The 27,080-nt window shown below is 42.4% G+C and overlaps 1 protein-coding gene across 10 annotated transcripts in view; it reads left to right on the top strand.

Annotated features, from left to right (window-relative positions):
- Positions 1 to 27,080, top strand: part of LOC129764288 (uncharacterized) — a 193,166-nt gene that overhangs the window by 165,679 nt on the left and 407 nt on the right. For 8 of the 10 annotated variants that reach the window (XM_055763209.1, XM_055763216.1, XM_055763213.1 and 5 more), the window contains 3 exons: positions 22,747 to 22,938; positions 23,069 to 23,217; positions 26,950 to 27,045. In XM_055763209.1, coding sequence (XP_055619184.1) covers positions 22,747 to 22,938; positions 23,069 to 23,217; positions 26,950 to 27,045 — 437 coding nt within the window. The remainder of the gene's footprint in view (positions 1 to 22,746; positions 22,939 to 23,068; positions 23,218 to 26,949; positions 27,046 to 27,080) is intronic. The other 2 variants (XM_055763215.1, XM_055763217.1) reach the window with 1 other exon arrangement.

Here is a 27,080-nt window from a genome sequence, read left to right on the forward strand (position 1 = left end):
TGGCTTATGGATTCATATTATGGATGCATTCTTCTCATATAGATGAAAATTTTATTCCAAGGTGTAAAGGTTTCAGTCACATATACCACATATGTTGGTAATTCTCAGCCACTGGTACAAACACCAGCATCTCAAGCTAGAGTATCTACTCCTATTTAACAACCAGCGAGTCCAACGCATTCACCTGAAGCTTATCATTAACCCACTGCAAATTTTCCTGCAGGACGACAAACGCCACTCAAATATTTCTTCTGCTGGACAAATTCCTCTCAATCAAATATCTCTTACTCCCAGACAGCCTGGGAGACCTGGTGTTCTACGATAGAAAGCTCCAATATTACTATCAACCCGTTTGTTGTTGTTTACGTTAGTCACTGTTTGCGCTATTCGTCGATATTTTAAACCGTTTTTCATCGTGCAAGTTCATTGAATATTCGTATTTGTTATTTTACTGTGATTTCAACTTCGTTTGTGTTTAAATCGTGCTCTTGGAACATCAAACTTCGAACGACAATTCACTAAATTCGACAGTGAATTTTTGCTCATCTCGCCGAAGCAAGTAATAACACCAGCCACTGTCCCAACGTTCTTGTTTGTTGCGAATCGAAAGGCGACGATGGCAAAGAAAATGTGTCAACAATGCAAATTGGAAGTGAACGATATTGATCCCATACGCTGCGGTTTTTGCGAGGCCTATCTCCACATCAGCCAACATTGTTGTGGATTGAACAGTCGTGCCTTCCGTGACCCTCTCACCCAGGGAAAGATAATGTATATCTGCACTGAGTGTCGAATTAAATTGAATGGTCGGAGTTTTAAGCAGTACATGGAAGACACTTCGAAATCCCAGGGCGATTCTTCTGTAACCTCGAAGGATTTAACGAGCCAAGTTCAAATGCTTGTCGATGCAGTCGACAAATTGGACAAGAAGGTTCACGGTATCTCGTTGGCTCAATCGTATGCGGGTGGTAGTAAGTCTAATTCATTGCTTACACCTATCGGTCGGACATGGCCTAAGCCAGGACTAAAACGCCCTCGTGAGGAAAAATACGACTCGACTTCTTTGGCTACGGATCGCGGAACAAGATCTATAGACCTCAGCGATCTGTCCATCGGCCCCATCGTACCTGCTCCGATTCCACCGAAATTTTGGTTGTATTTATCGGGATTTCAGCCTATGATTACTCCCGATGATGTGCAAAAAATTGTGACACGATGTCTTGACCTCTCTTCACCGTGTGACGTAATCCGGTTGGTCCCGAAAGGGAAAGATGTCGCAAAAATGTCGTTCGTTTCGTTCAAAATTGGACTCGAGCCGGCGTCGCAAGAAAAGGCGCTACTTGCGTCAACCTGGCTGGACGGATTAGTGTTCAGGGAGTTTCTGGACCAATCAAAAAACTCTTTTCGGCCGACAAACAATTCTGGAGGGAACCACCAGACTCCGATTTAACGTATTGTACATCAGTTGTTGACGCTTCATCGATCATCGATTATCAGCTTCCGATTTCGATTTCTACCCGTCATCTTACCATTCTGGGACGCATCGAAATTAACACTGTGGAAGCCCCTCCTCTCCCTGCCACAGTCGAGCCGTTCCAGTCATCGAGCAGCAGTCGTCCCGGACCTGTGTGTAGTATCGGAGGAGGGGTCTTCCAAACCCCAATTCAAGGCAAGTACAATGTCGCTAAGAACTGTTTCGTTCCTGATTTATCCGTCGATTCCAGCGCCAGATTTCTTTCGGTGGTGTGCTAGTTGCTGTATCACAACGCTATACCAGCTATCGAGTGAACGTTGAACGCGGTGCAACGTTAGAACAAGTCTGTGTTTTAGTGAAATTACCCGGCTTTAAGCTTTTCGTATGTGCTGTGTACATCCCACCCGATCGAAGCCGCGATGTTGACGTGATTAACGCTCACACTGCCTCTGCCAAGGAGTTGTATGACATGACAAGTATTGAGGACAAAGTTCTCATTTGTGGTGACTATAACCAGCCTCTGCTTCAATGGGAGACCAGTAATAACAGGGTTGTCCTTTCCGAAGAATCGTCGTTGAGTGCTGCAAGCTCTGCCCTCGTTGATGGAATGGAGTTCGTCAATCTTATTCAACGAAATTCAGTCCGGAATTCACGCGGTCGTACTCTAGATTTGGTGTTTTGTAGCGATGAACATGACTTCAAAGTAGATGAATCTGCCGTGTCATTGTTGCCGATCGATCCTCCCCATCCGCCTCTGGTCGTTTCACTTGCCGTGCCTCATACTTGCCCATCTTACATACCTCGAGATGTGAATGATGGAGTAAGGCAGCTTGATTATAAGAAAATTGATTATGCCTCCCTACTGCAATATCTGCTCAGTCAGAACTGGATCGATGTTACCGAATGTGCAGATGTTGACCTGATGGCTGTCCGTTTCTGTAAAATAATTCGACTTTGGCTGGAATCACATGTCCCTCCCAAGCGACGTCCTATTTCTCCAGCTTGGAGTACCCCTCAGCTCAGACAGCTAAAACGTGATTGTAACTCAACACAGCGAAAATTGCGTCGTCATTAAAACGCCTGACACTAAGCGTGATTTCAAGCGCGCTAGTGCTACTTATTGTAGGCTAAATAGTGCTTTGTATAAATCTCACGTACTCAGAGTTCAGCGGAATTTGCGGAGCCACCCTCGAAGCTTCTGGGGATTTATCAACAGCAAAAGGAAAAACTCGAGCATTCCGTCCAACGTGATTCTTGATGGGAAAGAGTCAGTATCCCCTGACGATGCGTGTGAAATGTTTGCGACACATTTTGCGTCAGTCTTCGAACAAAGAACAACTTGTGATGTTGATGCGACATCTGCTGCAACTGATACTCTGGCTGACTTCTTGGATCTGTTCACATTCACAGTAACTCCAGCTATGGTGCATTCAGCAACGATTAAACTGAAGAACTCGCTTACTCCTGGTCGGGATAGAATCCCGGCGGTGGTGTTCTGTCGGTGTTCAGCTGCTTTAGCTGAGCCTGTTGCAGCCACTTTCAATGCATCTTTTGAGCAAGGTAAATTCCCAACATTATGGAAGGAGTCATTTATGTTTCCTGTCTTCAAGGCGGGGGACAAGCGGGATGTAAGAAACTATCGTGGTATCACTAGTCTTTCGGCGGCGTCCAAGTTGTTCGAGATTACTTTGAGTGAAGTAGTCTTGAATCGCTCGAAACGGTACATATCAACTGACCAGCATGGATTTATTCCTGGGCGATCGGTAACTACCAACCTTTTATACTTCACTAGTACTTGCATCAACGCTCTGGAGGAAAGAGTGCAAGTGGACGTAATATATACGGATCTGAAAGCTGCATTCGATAAGATCGACCACAAAATCCTGCTCTGCAAACTTTCGCGACTTGGAGTATCCGAGCATCTAATAACGTGGTTAAAATCGTACTTGACGGGAAGAACTCTTCGGGTGCGACTTGGCTCGTGTATCTCTTCCGCGTTCAGTAGCACTTCCGGCGTACCGCCGGGAAGCAACCTGGGACCACTTCTGTTCACATTGTTCTTCAACGATGTGGCAGCTCTGCTGGGAGTCAGATGCAAACTGATTTATGCTGATGACCTTAAACTGTATGCTGTTGTTTACTCGATTGAGGATTGCCATCGTCTTCAGACTTTGCTGAATACTTTCGTTGACTGGTGCCATCGCAATAAACTCAATATCAGCGTTCCAAAATGTGCGGTGATGACGTTTCACCGCTCTATGAACCCAATCCTCTACGATTACTCTGTTGAAAATGTTTCGCTGCGCAGAGTAGATCGTGTAACAGACCTTGGTGTTCTATTGGACCCGAAGTTGGATTTCAATCTTCACTACTCTTCTATCATCTGTAGAGCAAATCGACAACTGGGATTTATATCCAAAATAGCTCGTGACTTTAAAGACCCGCAATGTCTGAAAGCGCTGTATTGCTCGATAGTGCGACCTATCCTCGAGAATGCATCTATCGTCTGGTCTCCATATGATTTAATTTGGAAACTCGGATCGAGTGTGTTCAAAAAAGGTTCGTGAGAATCGCATTGCGCAACCTACCGTGGCGTGAACCGTTCAATTTGCCACCCTATTCACATCGATGCATGTTACTAGCCTTGGACACGCTGGAAGACAGAAGGAAACTGCACCGGCAGGTATTCGTAGCGAAACTCCTGAACGGTGAAGTGGACTGCCCTCAGTTACTTGCACAACTTGACTTCCATGTTCCCCGAAGGACTTTGCGGCAATCATCCCTGCTACAGCCAAGTTTCCATCGAACTCTATACGGATATCATGAACCGATGACAGCGATGATTTGTGAATTTTCTTTGGTGGAATCTGCGTTTGAGTTTGGAGAATCGTCAAACCGATTTAGGAATAGATTGAGGAGAGCATGACTGTTTTTATCTGTGTATTTATGTGGAGTTTCATGTATGTAAACTAGTCTAAGTTTTTATTCATTAACACAAACAGAATGTCGGATGAATTATACAATATACAATACAATACAATACAATCCCCAACGTAGCTTTTTCAAACAACATGGTCATTATTCACCATACGGTATTTCGAATCCCCAACAAGGATACCCACCCAGTTCCACGCAAAATTATCATTATATTGGCCTCTTGCCAACAACTCCGAGTTCCGCACAATCACTAGGACTGCCGTACTCAAGGATGGGATCTTCACAAGGTCCACATCCTACCTGCACGAAAGTGGAAAAAGACCTCAGAGTCAGAAATGGATTCATGATTTTATATGATTCGACCTCTAAAATTCGGGTGCTGTATGGGATGTATGTCGACCTGAGTTCGATTCACATTTTCATTTTCGCAAAGTCCCCTCACAACATCCATTCCTATAAGCGCTTTTAGTGAATCAACCCCAGCCAATTGACCAGAGACTCATACTAATCAATCCAGTCCTGCTCCAGGTCAGACATCTTCTCCAGAATCAAGCTCGCACACACCGCCATCCTGTGCACCTTATCCAGCTATTCCTCCAACCTCTTCCCCAGTCACGAAAATGCAGCCACAGCATCAGGGGGCCTGGTCCATATCGACCACTTTGAGAATCCCCCAACTATCCTCAATTAATTTCATCTGTGAAGTGAGCACGGAAACCGTGAAAGTGTGACTCATATTTCAAAAAACGGAGCGAAAAGGTGCAGGCCGGTCAAAAACGCCGAGCCGACAATATTGTATTCTATAAATCTACTTCACGACACATTAACAGTTTTTAAGGCAATGGTTCGTTCATATGAAAACAAACTCTTGTTAGAACAATCTATACATGGTTCCCCACTCAATCCATAAAACGAACAGAAATAAATATAAATTATTGCATGTTTTTTCGAGATGTTTTCGTTTGTTCAAAACGTCAGACGATGCCTGGATTTCCGAACCATAGGGATATGTAAAATAATGTATGATGAACGAAATACAGTTCATCTGAGAAAACTACGAGAAAATTGAGAAGAAAAAAAAACGCCAAACACAAAAGCACAGTAGTCCCGATAAGCGAAAGATTACTCGAATATCAGATTAGGAAAAGGAACTTACCGACTGTGATAACTAGTTTACAAGAGCTTAATCGAACAATAAAAAAGAAAAATCACATCGAAAAACGGTGACATGCGAATTACGAAGTTTTGGCACAATAAAAACGCTTACGTTTTTCAATTACAAGGGTTTAATATTTGATCCGAAAATTCGAGTAAAGACAATTTAGCAGCTTGTGTTTATTTCCCGCTTTCCCGGTAATATTTGTATATACTAAATAGGGTTGGCTTTTTTTGTGAATGCAAATGAGTAGTAACGTGCACGGTAAGAAGAAACCAGTCAGAAGGGTCACAGAAAAAAGCTACGTAACATAACATAACGTAACATAGAATCATCTTGTTTGACTCATTCTAAAGCATTACTTATTGTCTAGCTTACAGAAATACATTGATACTCTTTACGTTTATGACAATTAGTATGGTGTTTTTGGGATATTTTTTGGTTTCTTTTTAACCTTTTACAGGGTGGCGCATAAGTCACGCAACGCTCTCTGAAGGAAAAAAATAACGATCGCGTCGCAAATATCGAGCGTGTTGGTTGCTAAACGGTTCAGTTGTCTACTGTGTATCGTTTTTTTTCGAGAATAAAGATTTTGTATCGTGAGACATTTTTTTATACTATTTTTTTGTGCAAATCGGTTGCGTGACTTATGCGCCACCCTGTATATCGTTTTCGAGTTGTTGTTGGCACAAAGTTGTTAAAATTAAATTGTTTTTTTTTGTATTTTAAACGTAGTTGGGCCACATTAGGGGGTTTGAATCCTTAGGTGCAACGGGCATCGAGAGACGCTGTGTTCTACCCAAAGGAATTTTCGCGTAATGGAACTATACAAAGTTAAACCAAAAGACTACCTTGTCATTCACATAATACTTCCGAATAAGACAGTAATCACAGTAACGTCATTCTTGGCATAATAAATTTCCTTAACACGTTGACTGTCACGTCAGTAATCGGTGACTGACAGTTTTCGCTCAGGCTGCGTCAGTCACCGGTGACTGACAGAATAACATATGATAATAAAGGTAACTAATATGAGTTAACTATCTAATTCAGTTGTTGTTTTCGGGTTATGACTTGTTGATCTGATTTTACCGGGCGATATTTCCGCTTATACATGAAAATACCCATTTGGTTCAAATATTTTTTCACCGACTCGTCATCTGCTTTAAACTCTTTACTCAAAGAAGCATAGGATTTAGTTATTATATTTCCGCAAGTTCTTCATCTCAGTTTTTTGCGTATTTTCGCGACCTCCAGCACGGTGGGACGACCGGAACCAGCCTTCCTTTTAATCGGATTCAATGCTTTTTATATATGTATTCTGATGAGGGGCCCAAACAATACTACAGTACTCAAGAAGTCTAACATCTGCTACGTGAAGTGTTTTGATTATGTACGGACCCTTGAGGTTCAGGCTAATCCTTCAAGGAACTTTAATGAACCCGAGCATACTGCTTTCCGTATATATAATGTTAATTAAGTGAGTTTGAAGTTAAGAATAAAACATAAATTTCTGTGTTGGGTAACGGGTGACTCGCCGGGCGGCTCAACGGGACGAGGTTTCCACGGGCAGCGAATCGGGGATGTCTTTCCCTTTACACCCTCTTTTCCCTTGGATCGTGCAGCAGTGGTACTGCACGTGCATCGGCAGCGGAGTGTTCAAAGTACAGGGGAATCTGCTAGCAGCAGTAGATGACTTCATTCAGCGGTAAAAAAAGCACAACTAGCGAAGCAAGTACGCAGTAACCAGCGAAATTGTAGGAAAGAACTAAGGGTTTTCGGGAGCGAGAGCTACGGGAGCTACGTTGTGTATTGACTCAATTCGTATAGTAGGTATAACAAAAAACAATACAGGAGAAGTGAACAATAGATGCCAATTTTACGAAATATTTCGGCCTTATGCTACGAAACATTTCAGCGGTACATGGATAATCCCATTTAATATCTATCATTACCGGCCACCTATTGAAAGCATATTTCAAAACATTAATGTTCAAATCGAATTGGAATGCATCTTCAATGGGACAAATAGCTACATATAATATTTCATTTTTTAAAGGAGGCAATGTATTCAGTTATTTCAGATATTCGTTGCGCCAGCGGTACCAGTAGCTTTGGGCGTACTTCTGGAGCTTTTCGTACTGGTTAAGGTGGTTGAGCGGTGTATCTCGTACGTCGGCCTCGGGAAGAATCATGTTACGTACAAAAAAAAGCTCTGACTCCAGCCAACGCCGAGAAGTTGGGGTCACTGGTCAGCGGTAGCAGGGGGTGAGAATTCATGGTCCCTTCGATCTTGACGAGAACGGTGGTTAACCCCCCGAACGAAAGAAGCGATGCTTCAAGTTGGCGCACCAGATGAGTTTTGGTTACCTTTACTGCGGCCTCCCAGAGGTCACCAAAGTTGGGTACGCGAGGTGGGATCAAATGCCATTTGACGCTGTTCTCGGTGAGATGCTTGGCGATTTTGTCGTTCTCCGCTTCGGCTTGCAGCATGACGTAGAGTTCGTGCAAAGTATTCTTTGCACCGATGAAGTTGGTGCCATTATCGGAGTACAAATGTTTCGGCTTATTTCTCCTCCATAAAAAGCGATCTAAGGCCATCAAGAACGCGGCCGTACTGAAGTCGCTCGCCAGCTCAAGATGAACCTCCTTCATGCTTAGACAGACGAACACGCAGATTCAGCATTAGCGAGCTTGAAAGCGAGTTGGCTTGAGAAAAATGAGCCCACAATAATCTACGCTGGCTTCGTTGGTGGTCACTCTGACAACTGGCAGCTGGCCATTTGGTTGTTGAATGAGCATTGGGTTGGATCTGCTGCATTCGTAACACGTTCGAATAGCACTCCGTACTGCTCGGCGGCCATTTTATTACCAGAATTCGTCATGGACGACAGGGAGGGTAAGCGTTACTCCACCATGAACGAGCTTGTGATGGTGGTGCTTCAGAAGACATGGTGAAGGAATGGAATCCGGAAAGAACTATTTCATTGCTGCAAAAGCGGAAGCAGTATCCAACAGCTCCTAGGAGAAGGGCGTAGGATGAGAATCTTTCGAACAGAATATTTGTCAGAAGAACTTCGGCGGCCACTGTTACGGCGTTCTTCAACTCCAGCTCTTCATTGGTACTCGTGGAGCAGACCAACTTAACTTATCCTCCCGCAGCCAAAACGGACCGTACTTCCCCAGCTCACTGCGGACCAAGTCTACTGCTAAAACTCCATGTAAAACCATGTCTGCAGGGTGTTCTCTTCCGGAAACATGCTGCCATTGTGAACATGAGTGACAGCCTGAATTTCCGAGACACGCTTCGCTACGAGCGTCTTCCACGTCCGCGGGAGGACTTTCACCCACTGCAGAACATTAGTCGAGTCAGACCAAAAAACTACATTTCAAGCGCATTGAAGATCTTTCCATATAGACGGGAGGCAAGGAGCGCGACACACAGCTCGAGACGGGGGGTGCTCAGAGGCTTTAAGGGAGGGACCTTCGACTTGAAGGCCAATATATTGACGTCGCTCGATGCAGAATTTGGAAAGATGGGGCAACTGCAAACAACATACATTTGCGCTGCAGGTCGGGTGAGACTACGTCATCCCAAACCAAAGCCAAGAGCCAGAGATGCTGCATGATAAGTTTTGCCTGAATAACAACTGGGGAGATAACTCCGAGAAGGTCTTTGCAAGCTTTCGGGAACGAAGCACCTTTGTCTTCAGCGAGTTACAAAAGGATGCGAGACGCCAGAAACGATTACAGGGAGAGCCCACAGGTCACTGTGTTCAGTTCAAGGGCCGGTCGATTGCAAGGGTTGCAAGGGATGCGCATCAGGCCCTGCCACTACATTCTTTCGATGTCGGACCCCAGTACTATCTGAAATGTCCAAAACCGAAGGATTACGGTCAGGAGCTCGTCCTGAACGACGGGTCCAACCAGCAGGGAGTCGTTCAGGATTAGGATCCTACATAATCTCGTGTTCAAGTTTTCGTCTCTTGCCGCTTCCCGAATCACTGAAATGTGCGCACTGCTGCAGCGTTCGAATCTCCAATTATCGGATTGTGCTCGAGATGTTTTAGCATTCGGCGATGTATCGACCGGTCCGGTCACGGGAAACGGTTGCTAGGTAGCTTCACACTTCTGCTCATCGACGGAATAGCTACAGCCCACAAGCTCTTCCACGGTCCAAAAGTGTTCTAGCTGCTCGCTAATGGAAGGCACGGTTGCGACATGGCAGAAAACAACGGGTGGGGGACCCAGCTCATCGAGGTTGTTGAATCTTGCGGCCACAATCCAGCCGAACACAGTTTCAACAAGCATAGGGCCAGGATCGCTAAGTGCACCCGTGGCTGAGTGGTTAGCGTCTCACATTATCATGCCGGATGTTTGGGTTCGATTCCCGTTCTGGCAGGGGGAAATTTCGTCAGAGAAATTTCCTTCGACTTGCCTGCGGTCGCGCGTATTCTAGAGCTTACCCCTCGGAATACATTCAAGGCGTGTTATTTGCCTTAAGAAATCTCAAATAATTATTAATAAATGACGCTGGAATCGACGGAGTATCACGAGTCACTTAACAAAGCACCAAACACTCCATGGATTCCTGGAAATCGGCCACTCGAGAACGAATTTTTGCGCAAGCTTCATGCTTTGCGTTGGTAATCGTGCTATCTGCACCAGCTATGGGAACGTTGACGATTTTTCGAGGAGACGGATCAGCTGACACAAGCGCTCACTAATAGCGTTTGGTTGCGAACTATCTAGAAGGGCACGGGTGGCCGTAAATATTCACTACAATCATCACCAGGGCTCTGCATAGTCATAGTCAACTGAGGATAGTCAGCTGATTATCTGACTGACTATATCCATAGTCAGTTAGTAATTACTTTTGGCTTCTTCACGCAGTTTCTCCGCCAAAACGACTGAACAGTAAGTCTGAACGTATAAAATAACGTGCAGTGTGTGTGCGCTATTTTGCACGCCTAATACTAACTAATACTAACGCGAGGACCTTTATAGCATACTTGATAAATATCTAAGTTCGTTGGTTTGAGTTCACGATGGGTAGACAATAAACCGTTCATTGATGGGGTAACTTCTTTTTTGCATCAGAAATCATGTTTTCGTTCCTCTTTATGTGGACGTAAAAATAATATTGCGTACGCGGGTATGAATTCGTGTCAGGGGGAAATGGAACTGTGGATTAAAGTCAGTTTTATGAAGAGGCAGATTTGTATTCATAAGTCGAGTCAGTTAAAATAACCACTGACTGGACTAGTTCACCAGTCATCCTCGCTAGTCAACGCTAGTCAATTCATTTTCTAGTCAAGTCACTTTTTGTTGGCGGTGACTGCCGAAGCAGTTCTAGTCAAAGCGCAGCTGCTGAGAGTAGAGTCGGTCCTCATTTTTCACCGTCGAAGATTTCGGGCCCTGGTCAACACTACGGTTGTCAGAAGCACACTAGTGTTGGACTATTTGATCATTGATAAGGCTTCGGGAGATGCAACAGCGGCCATAGCTGCCACAGTTCCTGATAATCCTGGCAAGGGATCGTTGGATGGAGAACTGACGGGACGGGGCTTTAACGGGCAGCGAAACGGGGATGCCACCAGTGGTACTGGGCGTGCATCGGCAGTGGAGTGTTCAAAGTACACAGGAATCTGCTAGCAGCAGTAGATGACTTCATTCAGCCTGATGCGGAAACATCAGTTTTCAACCGAGTGATAATCGATTGAACGATTGACATAGGGTCAATGAAAAACTAAGCCGACGGAAGCATCCGACGTTTTGGCGAAATACCCAAGAGAATTGCACTACGATAATGCGCAAGTATACATCTCAGAGCTGCTTCGTGATCTTTTGACAAAAATCCGCGCGGCGTTGCTGCTTTCTATTAATTTTCATTTCTGGTGAGTCCATCGGAAGAATTGTTTTATTTCAAAGTACAACAATTCATTGTTAACACAAACAAGGAATACCTGCGGAAACTAGACAAAGCATTCCATGAACTCAGCATGGCACACAATCAAACAAAAATTTTGTTACTCGGGAAAGATGTTGTTTGAGCACTCGATTAACAGTTGTGGCTATAGTAATCTCAAAGTGAAATTTCGTTTATCATAGACCACCTTAAAGGCTAAAGAAACGCGTGTTACCCGTCGAGCAACTTTGGATGGTAGGAGGACGATTCATGGTTATTCGCGTTAACCAAAGCCTCTTCTCAATCTGTCTGCATGGCCGAATAGATTTTATGTCGACTCGAGTTCGGTTTACACATCAATTCTACCAACAAATGTAGCTCTTTTTTATTTATTTATTTATTTATTTTACAACATGGCCTGATTCACAATTTTTCTTGTGTATCGTTCGTTGCTTGGTGTTTTAGTGGTGCGGCTTGCAAGGCCTGCGACCAACTCCACTATCTCGCGGGAGGACCATCGTGATACTGCTGCTTTACGTCCCGAGTACCACCAGGACTGGACGAAGATGCTTATAGCGGCGTCCATTCGCTTAGAGGAGCTGTTTCCGGGTTTTTGTGGCTTTTTTCTTGGGGACTGACAATGCCCAATGCTCATCCCACCACACCCTAGACAGCTCCCCTTTACCAGTGCAAGCCAGAAAAACGATCTATGACGATAGAATTTCTGACCCGAACGGGAATCGAACCAGAAGCCCCCATCTTGGGAAGCGCAACGCTTACCACTAGGCCATGGGGACCACTAGCTCATTTTACACTTTCTTAAGATCATAAGTGTATGTCTCACAGTTGAGTTAAAGCAAAAGCTCCCGTTCAATGAAAGATACACGATAGGGGTAGTGGGGGCAAAGTGGTCATGGGGGGCAAAGTGGTCACCTGCTTGTTTGGTAGTATAACTATCGACTATGGATGCTGTATTGATAGTCACCTTATGTTTGATGAATTTAATGACTTTTGAGTAACCCTGTACTTCAGTAGAGCTGACGCACGTCAAAATATCAATAAAAACAGAAATTGCTCTCTCGATAGCCATTCGGCCGTAGTTCTGTGCGCATGGTATCTAAGGAATTGCTCGTGAAATTGAGTTTTTTCAATCTGGTATGTTGGACAAATCATCAGTTTGGGCGACTGTTCACATTTTCTAGGAGAGGTGAACAGATATTTTTTTCAATCTCAGCGGTTAATTAGCATAAAGGGTGTGTCACATCAAATTGCATCACGGAAAAAACGCTGTAGAAATTTAATTTTTAGGAATTATATCTTCAGCTTTCGCTTATAATCAGATAAGAGTGTATAGATCACGTTGGCCATGCTTCACTGTCAATTTTTCGTAAATTTGGAAAAATGTCGTCGAACGAAAAAGAGCGTCGTGAATTAATCCTGCGCACTCCTCGAAATGAGTGTTGAAATCCGGAGTTGTCACATCGGGACATCGGTAAGATGCTGGGAATCGTCCAATCCACGGTCAGCAGAGTACTAAAACGATACTTCGAGAACCTAACCATCGACCGGAAGGTGAAGAACGGCAAAAATGGATGCTCCGTCAGTGAAAAAGATCACAAGCGCGTAGTTAAGCAGTTTAGACGTGATCCGAGAAGTTCGGTCCGAGATGTCGCCAATAAGCTGAATTTGTCAAGTTCATTCGTCCAGCGGACCAAACAGCGGGAGGGCCTGCGTACATACAAGGTTCAGAAGGCTCCTAACCACGACGAAAGGCAAAACATGGTGGGGAAGACGCGAGCCCGGAAGCTGTACACCGAAATGCTGACGAAGCCGCATTGCCTGGTAATGGACGACGAAACCTACGTCAAAGCGGACTTCCGTCAGCTGCCGGGCCTGTTGTTCTTCTCCGCAAAGGACAAATTCAGCGTTCCGGAGGAGATTCGCAAGCAGAAACTATCCAAGTTTGCCAAAAGTATATGGTGTGGCAAGCGATCTGCTCTTGTGGAAAGCGGAGCGCCCCCTTCGTGATGACCGGCACGGTAAACGGGCAGGTTTACCTTAAGGAGTGTCTACAGAAGCGCTTACTACCACTATTGAAGCAGCACGAGGGCCCGACCATCTTCTGGCCGGATCTCGCTTCTTGCCACTATTCAAAGGACGTGTTGGAGTGGTACGAAGCCAACGGGGTCACCTTCGTGCCAAAGGAAATGAACCCGCCCAACCCGCCGGAGCTTCGCCCAATAGAGAAATATTGGGCGATTATGAAGCAGGCCCTCCGGAAGAACCCAAAAGTTGTCAAATCGGAGGCGGAATTCAAGACAAAATGGATTTCTGTTCAAAAAAACTACAACCTGAGGTTTTTTTTTTATCCAAAACATATATTTTTATGAAGGCTCATATGGCGTCAACCTGACGGGGCCGGGAGTTCAATATTTCGACAATGTTTGCCTTATAACTATGTTAGTAATATGTAACCGATTACTCGTGGTTGGCTCGAGGTTAGTATTACAAGTGTTTTCGTAATTGTGATGTTGCTGTCTTCAATGATCTGTACCTGTGCCCGACACGGGATACTTCCTATTGGGATGCAGCTGACCATTAATCAGCAACGCCCCCCTAGTCTGTACCCCATATCTAGCGTGGTGCGTCTTCTCGAGGAATCCAGGATAGAATGGTCACTAGCCGGCGCAATCATCAGCTCGTGTAGAGTTGTCATGAGCGGTACAACCTTTGGCTTTTGTTGAATCATCAGTGGACTGCACAACCTTTGGCCCGTGTATCTGTAAAGAGTGTGTGTATGTATTGCCGCGACTAAGTAAAAGTTTATAGATCGGATAGGAGGGATACGAAACAGGGACACAACGAAGGAAACATCATTAAACGTTGACATCGGCGTTTCTGAGGAACAGGTATAGATGAAGCAGAAGATCAGGATCACGGCTACCTAAGATATCCCGGCCGGGGATATCCGATTGTCTGCCTTTTGCTCTCAGTGCTCTAGAGAGCTGAGAGCGAGCAGCATGGAACCGGATACACGACCAGACAATATGCTCGATGTCGGGGTAGCCATCGCCACAATCCCAAAGATTGTTTGCTGCAAGCCCAATGCGATAGAGATGCGCGTTTAGGTTGTAGTGATTGGACATAAGCCGAGATATCACGCGAATGAAATCACGACCGACATTCAATCCCTTAAACCAAGCTTTCGTCGAAACCTTAGGGATAATCGTGTGTAACCAACGAACATCTTCACTCCACATGCGCTGCCAACTAACGAGTGTGTCCTGACGAGGAATGTGAAAAAATTCGTTATAAGCAATTTGCCTTTCAAAAAGTGTGCTTTCTGAAGCGCCCACCTTAGCTAGCGAGTCCGCTTTCTCATTCCCCGGAATCGAACAATGAGAGGGAACCCATGCTAAGGTAATCTTGAATAATTTTTCGACCAAAACACTCAATAGTTGTCTTATTCTTGTTAGGAAATAAGATGAGCATTTATCAACTTTCATTGAGCGGATTGCCTCTATTGAGCTGAGACTGTCTGAAAAAATAAAATAGTGGTCGATGGGCAATGTTTCAATGATCCCTAAAGCGTAGTATATCGCACCCAGTTCAGCGACATACACGGAACAAGGATCTTTGAGTTTGAAAGAGGCACTGGAATTTTCATTGAAGATGCCGAAGCCAGTGGACCCGTTTATGAATGAACCGTCAGTAAAGAACATTTTATCAGATCTAACTTTCCCATATTCTGCCGAAAATATCGGCGGAATATAATCGGAGCGTAGATGATCTGGGATTCCATGGATCTTTTGTCGCATGGACAGATCAAAATTGACAGAGGAATTGCAAAAGTATTGGAAGCAAACTTGGTTGGAGATGCCCGGTGAAGGGTGCACTTCATGGGTAAGGTACTCATGGTATAAAGACATAAAACTTGACTGAGGAGTCAGTTGGAGTAGATTTTTGAAGTTATCAATCACCAATGGATTCATGATCTTGCAACGGATGAGAAATCTGTAGGATAATTCTGTGAACCGAAGAGTAAGCGGGGGTACTCCTGCCAAAACTTCGAGACTCATCGTATGTGTCGAATGCAAACACCCCATGGCTATACGCAAGCAACGATATTGTATTCTCTCCAGCTTGAGAATATGAATCCTGGCAGCTGATCGGAAGCAAAAACTGCCATATTCTAACACTGATAATATCGTTGTTTTGTACAACTGAATGAGGTCTCCTGGATGGGCGCCCCACCATGTTCCGGTTATTGTTTGGAGAAAATTGATTCTTTGCTGGCATTTCTGTTTCAAATACGCAATGTGTATTCCCCAGGTACATTTAGAGTCAAAATATACTCCAAGGTATTTGAAAAACATCGAGTGCCTGATCGCTTTGCCGAATAGGTGAAGCTGGAATTGGGCGGGTTCGTGCTTCCTAGAAAAAACGACCATTTCGGTTTTCTCCGTAGAGAATTCGATACCCAGCTTGAGAGCCCACGTGAACAGGTTGTTCAGGGTATCTTGCAAGGATTTTTGCAGAACGGCGGGATTAGTACCCGTGATGGAAATAACTCCATCGTCTGCAAGTTGTCTCAACGTGCAATCTCTAGTTAGACAATCATCTATAGCATTGACGTAAAAACTGTACAAGAGGGGGCTTAGGCAGGAGCCTTGTGGCAGGCCCATAAAACTGTATCGAGAAGATTTCAAGCTGCCATGATTGAAAAACATGTGCTTTTCTGAGAGTAAATTGTACAGAAAATTATTCAGAATTGGCGAAAGTCCACGATTATGAAGTTTCTCTGAGAGAATTTCCATGGAAACTGAATCAAATGGCCCGTTGATATCGAGAAAAACGGAAGCCATTTGTTCTTTGCGAGCAAATGCGATTTGGATTTCAGAAGATAGCAGCGCGAGACAATCATTTGTCCCTTTACCTCGGCGGAAGCCAAACTGCGTATTTGACAGCAAATTGTTCGTTTCGACCCACTTGTCCAAACGAAGTAGAATCATTTTCTCTAACAATTTACGAATACAAGATAACATTGCAATCGGCCTATACGAATTGTGATCGCAAGCCGGCTTGTTGGGTTTTCGTATGGCTATCACTCTCACTTGTCTCCAGTCATGCGGGACAATATTCAGCTCCAGAAACTTGTTGAACAAGTTCAGCAAACGCTGTTTTGCCAAGCCGGGAAGATTCTTCAATAAGTTGAATTTAATCTTGTCCGACCCCGGAGCTGAATTGTTACATGAGAGAAGTGCAATTGAGAATTCTACCATCGAAAAATTCTCATAATCGCATTGGAGCGGAATGTCGCGTACGACGTTTTGTGCAGGAACGGAATCGGGACAAACCTTTCTTGCAAATTTGAAAATCCAACGGTCAGAGTATTCCTCACTTTCATTTGTATGGTTCCCGCCACGCATTCTCCTAGCCGTATTCCAAAGAGTGCTCATAGCTGTCTCCCTTGACAAACCATTGACGAACTTCCGCCAATATCCACGCTTTTTTGCTTTAATCAGACCTTTTAGTTTGGCTTCTAGAGCTTGGTACTTTCGAAACCATTCCACTAATCCAGTTTTCCTGAATTTTTTGAAAGCGGATGATTTTTCAAGGTAGACCTTTGAACACTCCTTGTCCACCAAAGTGATGGAGGACGACGTCGGAAAGTGGTAGCAGGAACACGTTTCTTTTGAGCTTGAAGTGCGCTTTCGTAAATCAAACTCGATATAAAGTTATACTCTTCGAGTGGAGGAAGTTCATGCATTGAAACAAGTGCTTCAGATATTATTTCTGCAAATTTTCTCCAGTCAATATTTTTCGTGAGGTCATACGCAATATCGACTGATTCACGAGAACCTGATTCATTGGCGATCGATAAAATTATTGGCAGGTGATCACTACCGTGGGGATCTTGGATTACCTTCCACGTGCAATCCAGGGATAATGAAGAAGAGCAAAGTGATATGTCTAGCATACTTGCCCGTGCAGGAGGGTTGGCTATTCTAGTTGCTTCCCCAGTATTCAAAACTGTCAATTTGAAGTTGTCGCACAGATCATAAATCAAAGTGGCACGGTTGTCATCGTAGTGTGACCCCCATGCTGTTCCATGGGAGTTGAGGTCACCTAAGATTAGCCGCGGCTCCGGCAATGCCGCGATGATATCAAAAAACTGATGGCGGCCGACCATGGTTCTTGGAGGAATATATATCGAGGCAATGCAGAAGTCTTTGCCATTGATTTGTGTCTGGCAAGCGACAACTTCAATGCCTGTCATCGATGGGAGAGTGACTCTATAGAAGGAGTGACATTTTTTGATCCCCAATAGTACGCCACCAAACGAGTCATTTCGATCGAGGCGAATAATGTTGAAATCGTGGAAATTCAGCTCGTCGGCTGAAGAAAACCATGTTTCACAGAGGGAAAATACATCACAGTTAGAACTATGAACTAAAAATTTAAATTGATCTAGTTTAGGGATGATGCTTCTGCAATTCCACTGTATTACAGTGGTCAAATCCTTGACCTCTTGCACTGAATCAGGCATCGAGGGAAATGAACGCTGCTAAAAAACCACATTTTTCTTTCAAAAATGTTCTCACAATCGGAAGCAAACATAATACTATGCTTTTAAGAGGGTCATTTATATTTAGAGCATTTAAAATGTTGTCCATCAGGTCAGAAAGCGCAAGCAAACCAGATTGTGGCTGTTGCCTCGACCGCGAAAATGGAACAGACCGGGTGGGTGCTGCTCCGGGAAGTGTTGAGGACCCCTGGTGCGTGGAAGAACAGCTTAAACCAGGCGGTACTTGCTTCGGTCTATTCTCAACACGTTCAATTCGAGTTTTCATTCCAACTTGGGAAGTTTCGGTCGTCTTTCTGGGGAGTGAAGGAAAAGAAGTAATTTTTCTTTTCCTGACGGCACCCAGCGATGTACCGGAACTTCCTGCATTGGGAGCATCAGCAACAGGTTCGTCGTTCTGCAGAATGGAGTAGGGATTGTCCTGAGTCGTTGGAACGGAACTCTTAAGCATTTCTGCATAAGTCCGCTTGGAACGTTCTTTTAAGGAACGCTTGATTTTTTCCCCTCGTTGTTTGTACACCGGGCATTGAATAATATCATGAGGAGTCCCGCCGCAATGAAGACACTTGTGCTCTTTCGCGCAAGGATTCTCATCATGGCTCTCTCCACAATCTGCGCAACGTTTTTTATTGCAACAATAGGCGGCCGTGTGACCGAGTTGCATACATTTGTTGCATTTCATTACCCGGGGTACAAACAACCGAACAGGTAAACGAAGTGCACCTATTGCAACGTAGTTTGGAAGGGCGGAACCCTCAAAAGTCACACGAAAAGAGTTTGTCCGATTGAGAACCCTTTTGTCATTTTTTTGTGACACAGATTTCAGTCGATCGCATGCAAGAATCTTCACAGTTTTTAGTGAAGAGTTCTTGAAGCGACCGACACCATCGATAATCTCTTTTCGAGTCAAACCCTTTTCGGTTATTACGCCGTCTATTTCGACGTTGCAACAGGGCACGTATACGCGATACTCAATCGCAAAGAGGTCGCAGCGCGTGATTTCGTTCGCTTGGGTCCTGCTTGAGACGACAACTCGTAGTTTGTCTGGCCGCATCCGTGTAATTTCGGTAACTTCGGAAAACTTCTGAGTAAGTTCCTTCGAGATACGAATGACATTGAGAGGTTTAGATTTTCGTCTAAAGTATACAATGAATGGGCCTTTGGAGCCTCTAGGGTATTCTTTTGGACGAAAATCCTGTTTTTCTTCAATGTCCTCATCCTCGGAACTTCCAACTTCATATACAGAAGTTTCTTCCTCAATTTCTGCTTCATCTTCCTGCTCTTCAGGAGGAGGATCGGTATCGGAAATATTCAATGGCGTCGATGGGGGATCCTTCCCGCCCTCAGCCATATAAAAAAAAATCGGTCAACTGTTCGATATGAACAGAATATAATGATAATCAAAATAAATAAATAAAAAATATTTTTATAAGGTTATGATGCGAATATTAAATTAAATTTATTTTATGTTAAATAAAATGATAAAATGAAAAAAAAATTCCAATAAAAGTTCAACGGTATATAAGAAATAATGATCACCCCTAATGCCAACGTTTGCCGATTTGGTTAACACAAAGTTGAACAATGGTGTAAATCGTGCACAGAAGGTAGAAGGAATGATAGGGAAACAAAAGAAAAATAAATTTCTACTTGCCGCGGCTGTGTGGCGTGTGTGATGGATGTGTCTGATTTGGATCCTCAGCGCGCACCACTTTAAACTTCGCTCCACTCGCAAGCGCAACCGGTGAAAAAGAACACTATTATTCGATGTGAAAAAAACACCTTTGTTGGATCGATTAAAAACTTGTCCGATCTGCTTGCGAGTTGTCGAACTTCCTGACGTTGACGTTGTACAGAACCTTATGGACGGGGTAAAGAGGAAGGTGCAAGCATACGGGCTTGGGCTCGAAGTATGAATAAAAAGAAAATGCCAAAAGTTGTTTAATAGTTTTTATTTTACTGTCTAAAATTTTCAAAAGGATCGGTCTACTGGGCGAATTTCTACAGCGTTTTTTCCGTGATGCAATTTGATGTGACATACCCTTTAGAAATTACTTTGATGTTTGGGGGCAAAGTGGTCATAGGTGCATAACGACTTACAATGTTCTGTTTACTAAAGCTGATATACCTCATCACATTCTGCTCTTGAAGTGGTTCCTTTTGTGGCTTTCGCCTTGGAAAAATATGCCACTCCAACTAAACCAAGCCTCATTATGCGGAACGTTATGTGTTTCTTACAACGTTTTTGTATGCATGAAAAAAATTAAATTGAGACTCTAGGTGAATAGACCAAGCTTATTTCATACATGTACCTACTATATCGAATATGATTTGAACAAATTTGGACGAAAAAATGCATTAATTCATCCCATTTAGCTTGATATGTGCGAGTGACCACTTTACTCCCACAAGGTGACCACTTTACATCCAAGCCAAAAAAAAAGTTCGATTTTTCACCTTGTTTTGTAATGATGAAAAATGTACTATTTTGAATTTTTATAGTAAAAGCCGTATGCTATCTTGAACAACAATGAGTTGACTATAATATTCTTAGAAAAACGGGAATTGTAGCGATTTGTGGACGTTGGAAATAGACATATTCCTAAGGGTGACCACTATGCCCCCACTTCCCCTACCTGTTAGTACCAAACCAAAATTTTACCTACCCGATTTATGGGTTAATCTTCCTGCGCGTTGATCTTTAAACTTCCTCGGAAGTATGTTTTTTCACCAATTAGCACATCAAAGCATGATAGTTCATCCATGAAACTTTGATTACAACATTGTAAATCAAACGATACCGGAAGCCAGGGGCACTTAATTATACCCTTGTCGTTTTTTTTTGAAAGTCGAAACTAATTGCAATAACGTAATGGAATCAATTCTGGTGCTTCCATGTTTGCTTTCGTGTACTTGTTGTTCGTATCGATTCCATTTTCAACACTCAACGTAAATTATGCGCTTCAATTGTGGACTCAAGCTGGAGGTGGTACCTCATTTCCGAGCGAGACTCTAGTGTCGAAATCTTAGTCTGACCAAAGTAAAATCATACGGCTGGTGCAGTGGACGGAAATTTTCGATCAATAATGAGAAACTGAGGTGTTCTGTGCGTACGTTATTGCATCGCTAGTGGCAACGATTATACAACTTGCTGAGTAGTTGAAGACTCCGTTTATCCATTTCATAAAACGTTCATTTTCGATAATCTTTGGTGTTGTCACGACCGATGCTATAGTGGTTACAGTTACAAAATAGTACCAATAACTCTAACTTCACTCAAAATGTCGCCTAATTAAAAAAGTGTGTCCAAATGAACTATGGACCCAGAACAAACACCAACGTCACGTATAAGTCTATTCAAAACGAAATCCATTTCATAAAGCATTTTGATACTCAAAGAGAACAACGAAAACGATTTGCTTCCCATAAAATGAAGAATCAATAAATAAGCCTGACACTATCAAATATGTCTATGTGATCTAAAGGGCCAAGCGTTTATCTTAATCAGAAGGTAAGATTAGCTAAACTCAAAAATTCTTACTGTTCGTTTCTGAAACTAACCTAGGATAATACGATAATACAACAAAAAGTTGGAAGAAAACTCAATTTTTCATCTAATGCCGAAATAATCACGTTGTGGCAAAATTTAATTAGAACTTAGATTATTTTCACAGTGAATTCGTTGCATAGGTGCAAATATAATTATCGAGGTGAAAAAAACGGTATACATTTTGTCAGAAAAAAGTACCAGGAAATGAGGAAGTAAAGAAAAATATAGGGAATTCAATGACATTGTTAGCAGTGTTCCTAAAGACAGCTGCAGCTTGTTCAGTAAAGACGATAAAACTGTTGAATACACTCTCCAACCAGGAAGTGAAGAACCTGCATTTTTTCAGAAAGAGAGGAACGAGAACGAATCCAGAAATAATGAAACATAAAAATACTAGTTTATTCACATTTAGACGAAGTCCTCAATGACTTTGAAACAAATGTCAACACTGTGAGAGATTCCACCCACATCTCCCGTATCTCATAATCAGCAACAGATAATTGAAATGAACATCAACAATGCAACATATCCCCGACCAATTAATCTGAAAGATTTAGTGTAACATATTCGTACGAAAAAAAAGGTTTAATAAGAAATTTGTGACCGTTTCCATCGCTATATTATTTGTTCATCGCCATTTGTTTTCTACATATTCATTCAATTTTATGACATTACTGAAACGTTCTAGAATCTGCTTTTTACTGTACAAAGTACTTTAGAGAGTTTCAAGGATACTATTTTGAATAAAATAAATTACCATTTTATGAAAACAATATTGCTTTTTTAGAACGCATTCCATTGCTTTACTTTGCTTTGTTGTTTGGAAGATAGTGAAATATTGGAGGTATAACTTAGAAATAGTATTGGGTAATTGGGTAATAATTACATAAACAAATTCTTTTAAAAATGTACCTAATGAAGCAATCGTTATCACTAGAAAATACTATTTTTAGATTATACCATCCTTTTTCGTTATTATGTTATAACGGAATAGCTTCACTGTCATAATGTTGCATGTCTGATAGTTCTACTCTGCATCCTGGTTTTGCACTATTTCTGAGTGTTACAAACTTACTGCTTGCCTCAACAGTCACAATACATTCGATCATTGAAAACTAACATATCAAATTTATAGTACCACACTCACCTCGTCGTCAAAAGCTGAACCTTAGAATGAAATCACTAAGCTTGGACTCACCAGAATCATCCGAACTGCATGGACAAATACGCCGGCGATATCCGGGGCCACCCACGCATGGTGGACATGGAGGTTCTGGTGGTCAATTAGAACACAATACACCACCATCAAACAATAGTAGATTGCATTGTAAGTATTGAGTCATGTAAGCAGTTCATTAGAACATGTAGATGCCTAGTATTTGTGTTTCATGAACTACCAACTACTTGATACTATAGAGAAGCACTAAGTACTAAGAAATGTCGCTTTCGTTCTACAGCACCTTCAAGCCCGTCGGGGAATCAGCGAAAGTTTCTGTACGCCAGTCGGGGAATGAAAACCGGTTCGGTTGACTTGCCAGACGAAATAGAAAGAAGTCAGTCGTCGGCCAGTACCTCGCCATGTCCATCACCGGTAAGGCAGTCACAGGTAAGATATGAAGCTAATGGTATAATTCTCTGAACATCAATTGCGGCAGCCAACGACCTTTTTTTGGTAAAACTTTTTATTGATAAAACAAATTGATAAAACGAACTTTAGTTAAAAGTGCAAACTCGGTTGGATAATGCTGAATTCAACTTACTACATCAAATCCGCTGCCACATTTCTTTGTGCATTTCGCAGTAACCACGTACCTTAACTGGTGTCACCTCGAATCCATTTAAACAATAGAAATGATATTTTCGAGCAGTGTTGGAATAAATTATCTTAATTTATCGGTACGCTCAAATGGTTAGATTTCCAGACTACATTGCATTAAAAACCTATATACTCTAGACCAGAGGTTTTCAGATTTATTTTTATGGCAAAGCACTTTTTATAGCAAACTTATTTGACGGAGCACCTGAGTTTTTCAATCAATAAAACAAATCCTATTTGCATTGACATTACATAGCTGGGAACAACTCTATTTCGGTTGCGCGTCACAGTTACATGACATCTGACCCGGAGTAAACAAGATAAATTACGATATGCCCAGTGAAATTAAATTGAAGAATGTTTTTGTTCAATGTGGGTTTTCAAGTGGGAGCGTTTGCTATAACTTCGCGGAGCACAAATTTCCCACGGAGCACCATTTGATAACCCCTGCTCTAGAGGAAAATAGAAAAGACTGACCTAGGCAACCAGTGGATATGAGCATATTGTTCTTTAAAATGTTTTCAAGTTCATTTTCCCACCCAGTGTCATATTCATCTTTGTTATTGAAGATGTCAAAATTGAATTTCATTTTGACGAAAATTATTTCAATCTTATTTTAATGCCTAGCACATGTCGACCGAACTGGTAAGCTGAATCTACTTGAAGTGGCGATATCTACAACAACTCGTTATATCTACTCTGATATGCCGTTGTTACCGTCTCGCAGAATAAAATCCAGCGTGATTCCTTGCAGAATTGGTTTCTCTGAATTTCTCTCTGGATTTTTTGTCCTCTTATGGTCCATTTGAATGTGGTCAAACGTTAGTGTTGTGCTCCAGCACACATGTGAAATTTTAACTGTAAGAATTGATAACAAACGTAATACTTTATTATGTTAGTACTAAATGCATAACCAAATATTGTTATTTCCACATTAGGAAGATTCAATAAATGTATGTATGAAAAAAAAAAAATATATATATATATATATGGTCCAGCATGACTCCTTTTTTAATTTTTTGAAAAATTGACTTAAGTTCACTATCATAAGTGAATCGATTAAGATGAGTTTCAAAGTGAAATATTTCTGAAACGAACGTCTACATTCAAATGGAAAATAACAGCGAAATTTCGAACCCCACTCAGTGCCGTATTCATTCACTACAGCCAAATTCTTCATGCATCAGCGTTATAAACAAAATGAACACTTCTGTTATGGTCTTCAATATAAGGGTAAGCCAAAAAAAATATCAATTTACTGAAATACTCGTAAAATCTTATCCGTTACTCGTTAATATTTGTTGATATCCTCAGACACTGTATGCGAATTTCTGGCGACCGCTACGATTATACAGGGTTTTCCAACTTTAAATTCCGAAAGTAAATTGAAATAAAACACACTTAGAATTCGAATTTCGATGAAACTTTTATTTCAAATTAAAGTTTGGTTTATGAAATTATGTGAGAAATACAACTTCATTCAAATGTCCACCTAGGGCTTCCTCGCACACCTTGATCCGGAACAGGGAATTTTCGATGACTATTCGGCACATATGGGGCGGTATTTCGGTCATAACTTCACGAATGTTGTCTTTCAAATGTTCAAGAGTTTGCGGAGAGTTGGCATAGACACGGTCTTTCGCATAACCCCACAAAAAAAAGTCTAGCGGGTTCAAATAGTATGATCTGGACGGCCAATTGGCATCACCAAAACGCGAAATTATGCGTCCCTCAAATTTCGTTCGCAATATGGCCATGTTCGGTCGTGTTGTGTTGCACGTGGCGCCGTCCTGCTGAAACCACATGTCATCCGTATCCATATCTCAATTTGTGGCAAAAAAAATCGGTTAACATGCGGCCATAGCGCTCACCATTCATAGTTACCGTCTCGCCGTCCTCATTTTCAAAGAAATACGGCCCGATGACTCCACGAGACCATAATGCGCACCAAACAGTGCCTTTTGGCGGATGCAATGGCCTCTCAACAATCACGTGTGGATTTTCTGAGCCCCATATACGGAAATTTTGGGTGTTCACATAGCCACCGAGCTCGAAATGTGCCTCATCGCTGAAGAAAATTTTATGTGAAAATTCAACATTTTGCTGCTGTTGTTCGTTCACCCAATCGACGTATGCCCGACGCATTCCATGATCACCATGTTCTAATTTTTGTACCAGTTGGACTTTATATGGATGTAGGTGCAAGTCCAAATGCAAAATTTGCCACAATGATGTGTTTGACAAGCCCAATTGCCGAGCACGCCGTGGAATCGAAACATTCGGGTCATCCTCCACACTGGCAGCTGATGCACAGGTTTCACAATATCCGCTACGGATCCAGTTTGTTCGAATTTACGCACTACATTAGCGATTGTGTGCTCTGTAGGCCGTCCATGACGACCAAAATCCGTCCGTAATGCTCGAAAAACATTTGCCGGTTTTTCATCATTTTTATTGTATAATTTAACAAAATAAACACGTTGTGCGATGCTAAAACGATCCATATTGTAAAATGGCAGACATTCAACTAACGATATGACGCTTTGGTTGACAGCGCAGGGCTGTATACTTTCGGAAGCCCGAAATGGAAAACCCTGTATTTCTAGAATATATGTAGGAAATTTGGAAATTTTATTTGTTTATTTATCTTTTAAAAGAAAATGCTTATTTATCATCTAAACTTAAATTATTTATACCAGCTGACCCGGTGAACTTCGTCCCGCCTAAAATTATTTTTTGATATTGATTCTTCCGAACATTCACGTTTTCTTACCGAGCGAACATTCGTTGATTCAATAAATGAATGAAAATCGCAGAACACTCCATTGATTGATCTTTACAATTTCTATTTACTCTAATTTTCCTATTACTCCTACCAAAACTCACCACTATAATATGAATTTATTTTAATGTTTCTCCGTTTCATTGAATACATGTTTGATACAGAAAAGTGAATTCTCAGCTGTATTCAAGAATTACCTTCAGGTCACGCAGATAGGATAGAATTGCGTTACATGATGGAGGGGGAAGGCTAGGCGATCCAAAACCCATTTTTTTGGCGTTACGTAATTCGCGCACCTCACCATACTCTTTATTGACCGTTTGGGCCTCCAGAATAAATCCCAAATGGACAACACGAATATTGAAAAATAAAATCAGCATTACCTTCATTTTTGAGCTATTTGGATGTGGTTTTTTGAGTTTCGACTCGTTTGCAGCGGTCCATGCTGATGATTGTTGACTCGTTTGCTTGTCATACTCGCACACCCATGTCTCGTCTCCAGTAATTATGCGTTGAATGAACGTAGGATCAGAATTTGATCGTTCAAGTATGTCTGGTCTATCCTCGAGGGCTCAATTGCAACTGTGTGTTGACACCTGTTCTTTTTTCAAACGCAATGATGTCGAAATGTTTTCTCCAAACATTTCACAAAACAATATTGGCGAACCTAAAAAGTTACGATACGTTCTAATTTCAAGCTTGTCCATTTTCTGATATGAACTCCTTTTCCAATGTTCCAGAAGGTACAACGATTGCTGCCAACCAATATTCACGTGGTGTTATTCAACTTTAAAGCCCGGCATCAGGATGAGCTTGATTTGATCGCAGGATACAAGGTAGAGGGATTATTACTCCAAACCAACAGAGAGAG

This window comes from Toxorhynchites rutilus, chromosome 2 (assembly GCF_029784135.1).
Source record: "Toxorhynchites rutilus septentrionalis strain SRP chromosome 2, ASM2978413v1, whole genome shotgun sequence".
Classification (NCBI taxonomy): domain Eukaryota; kingdom Metazoa; phylum Arthropoda; class Insecta; order Diptera; family Culicidae; genus Toxorhynchites; species Toxorhynchites rutilus.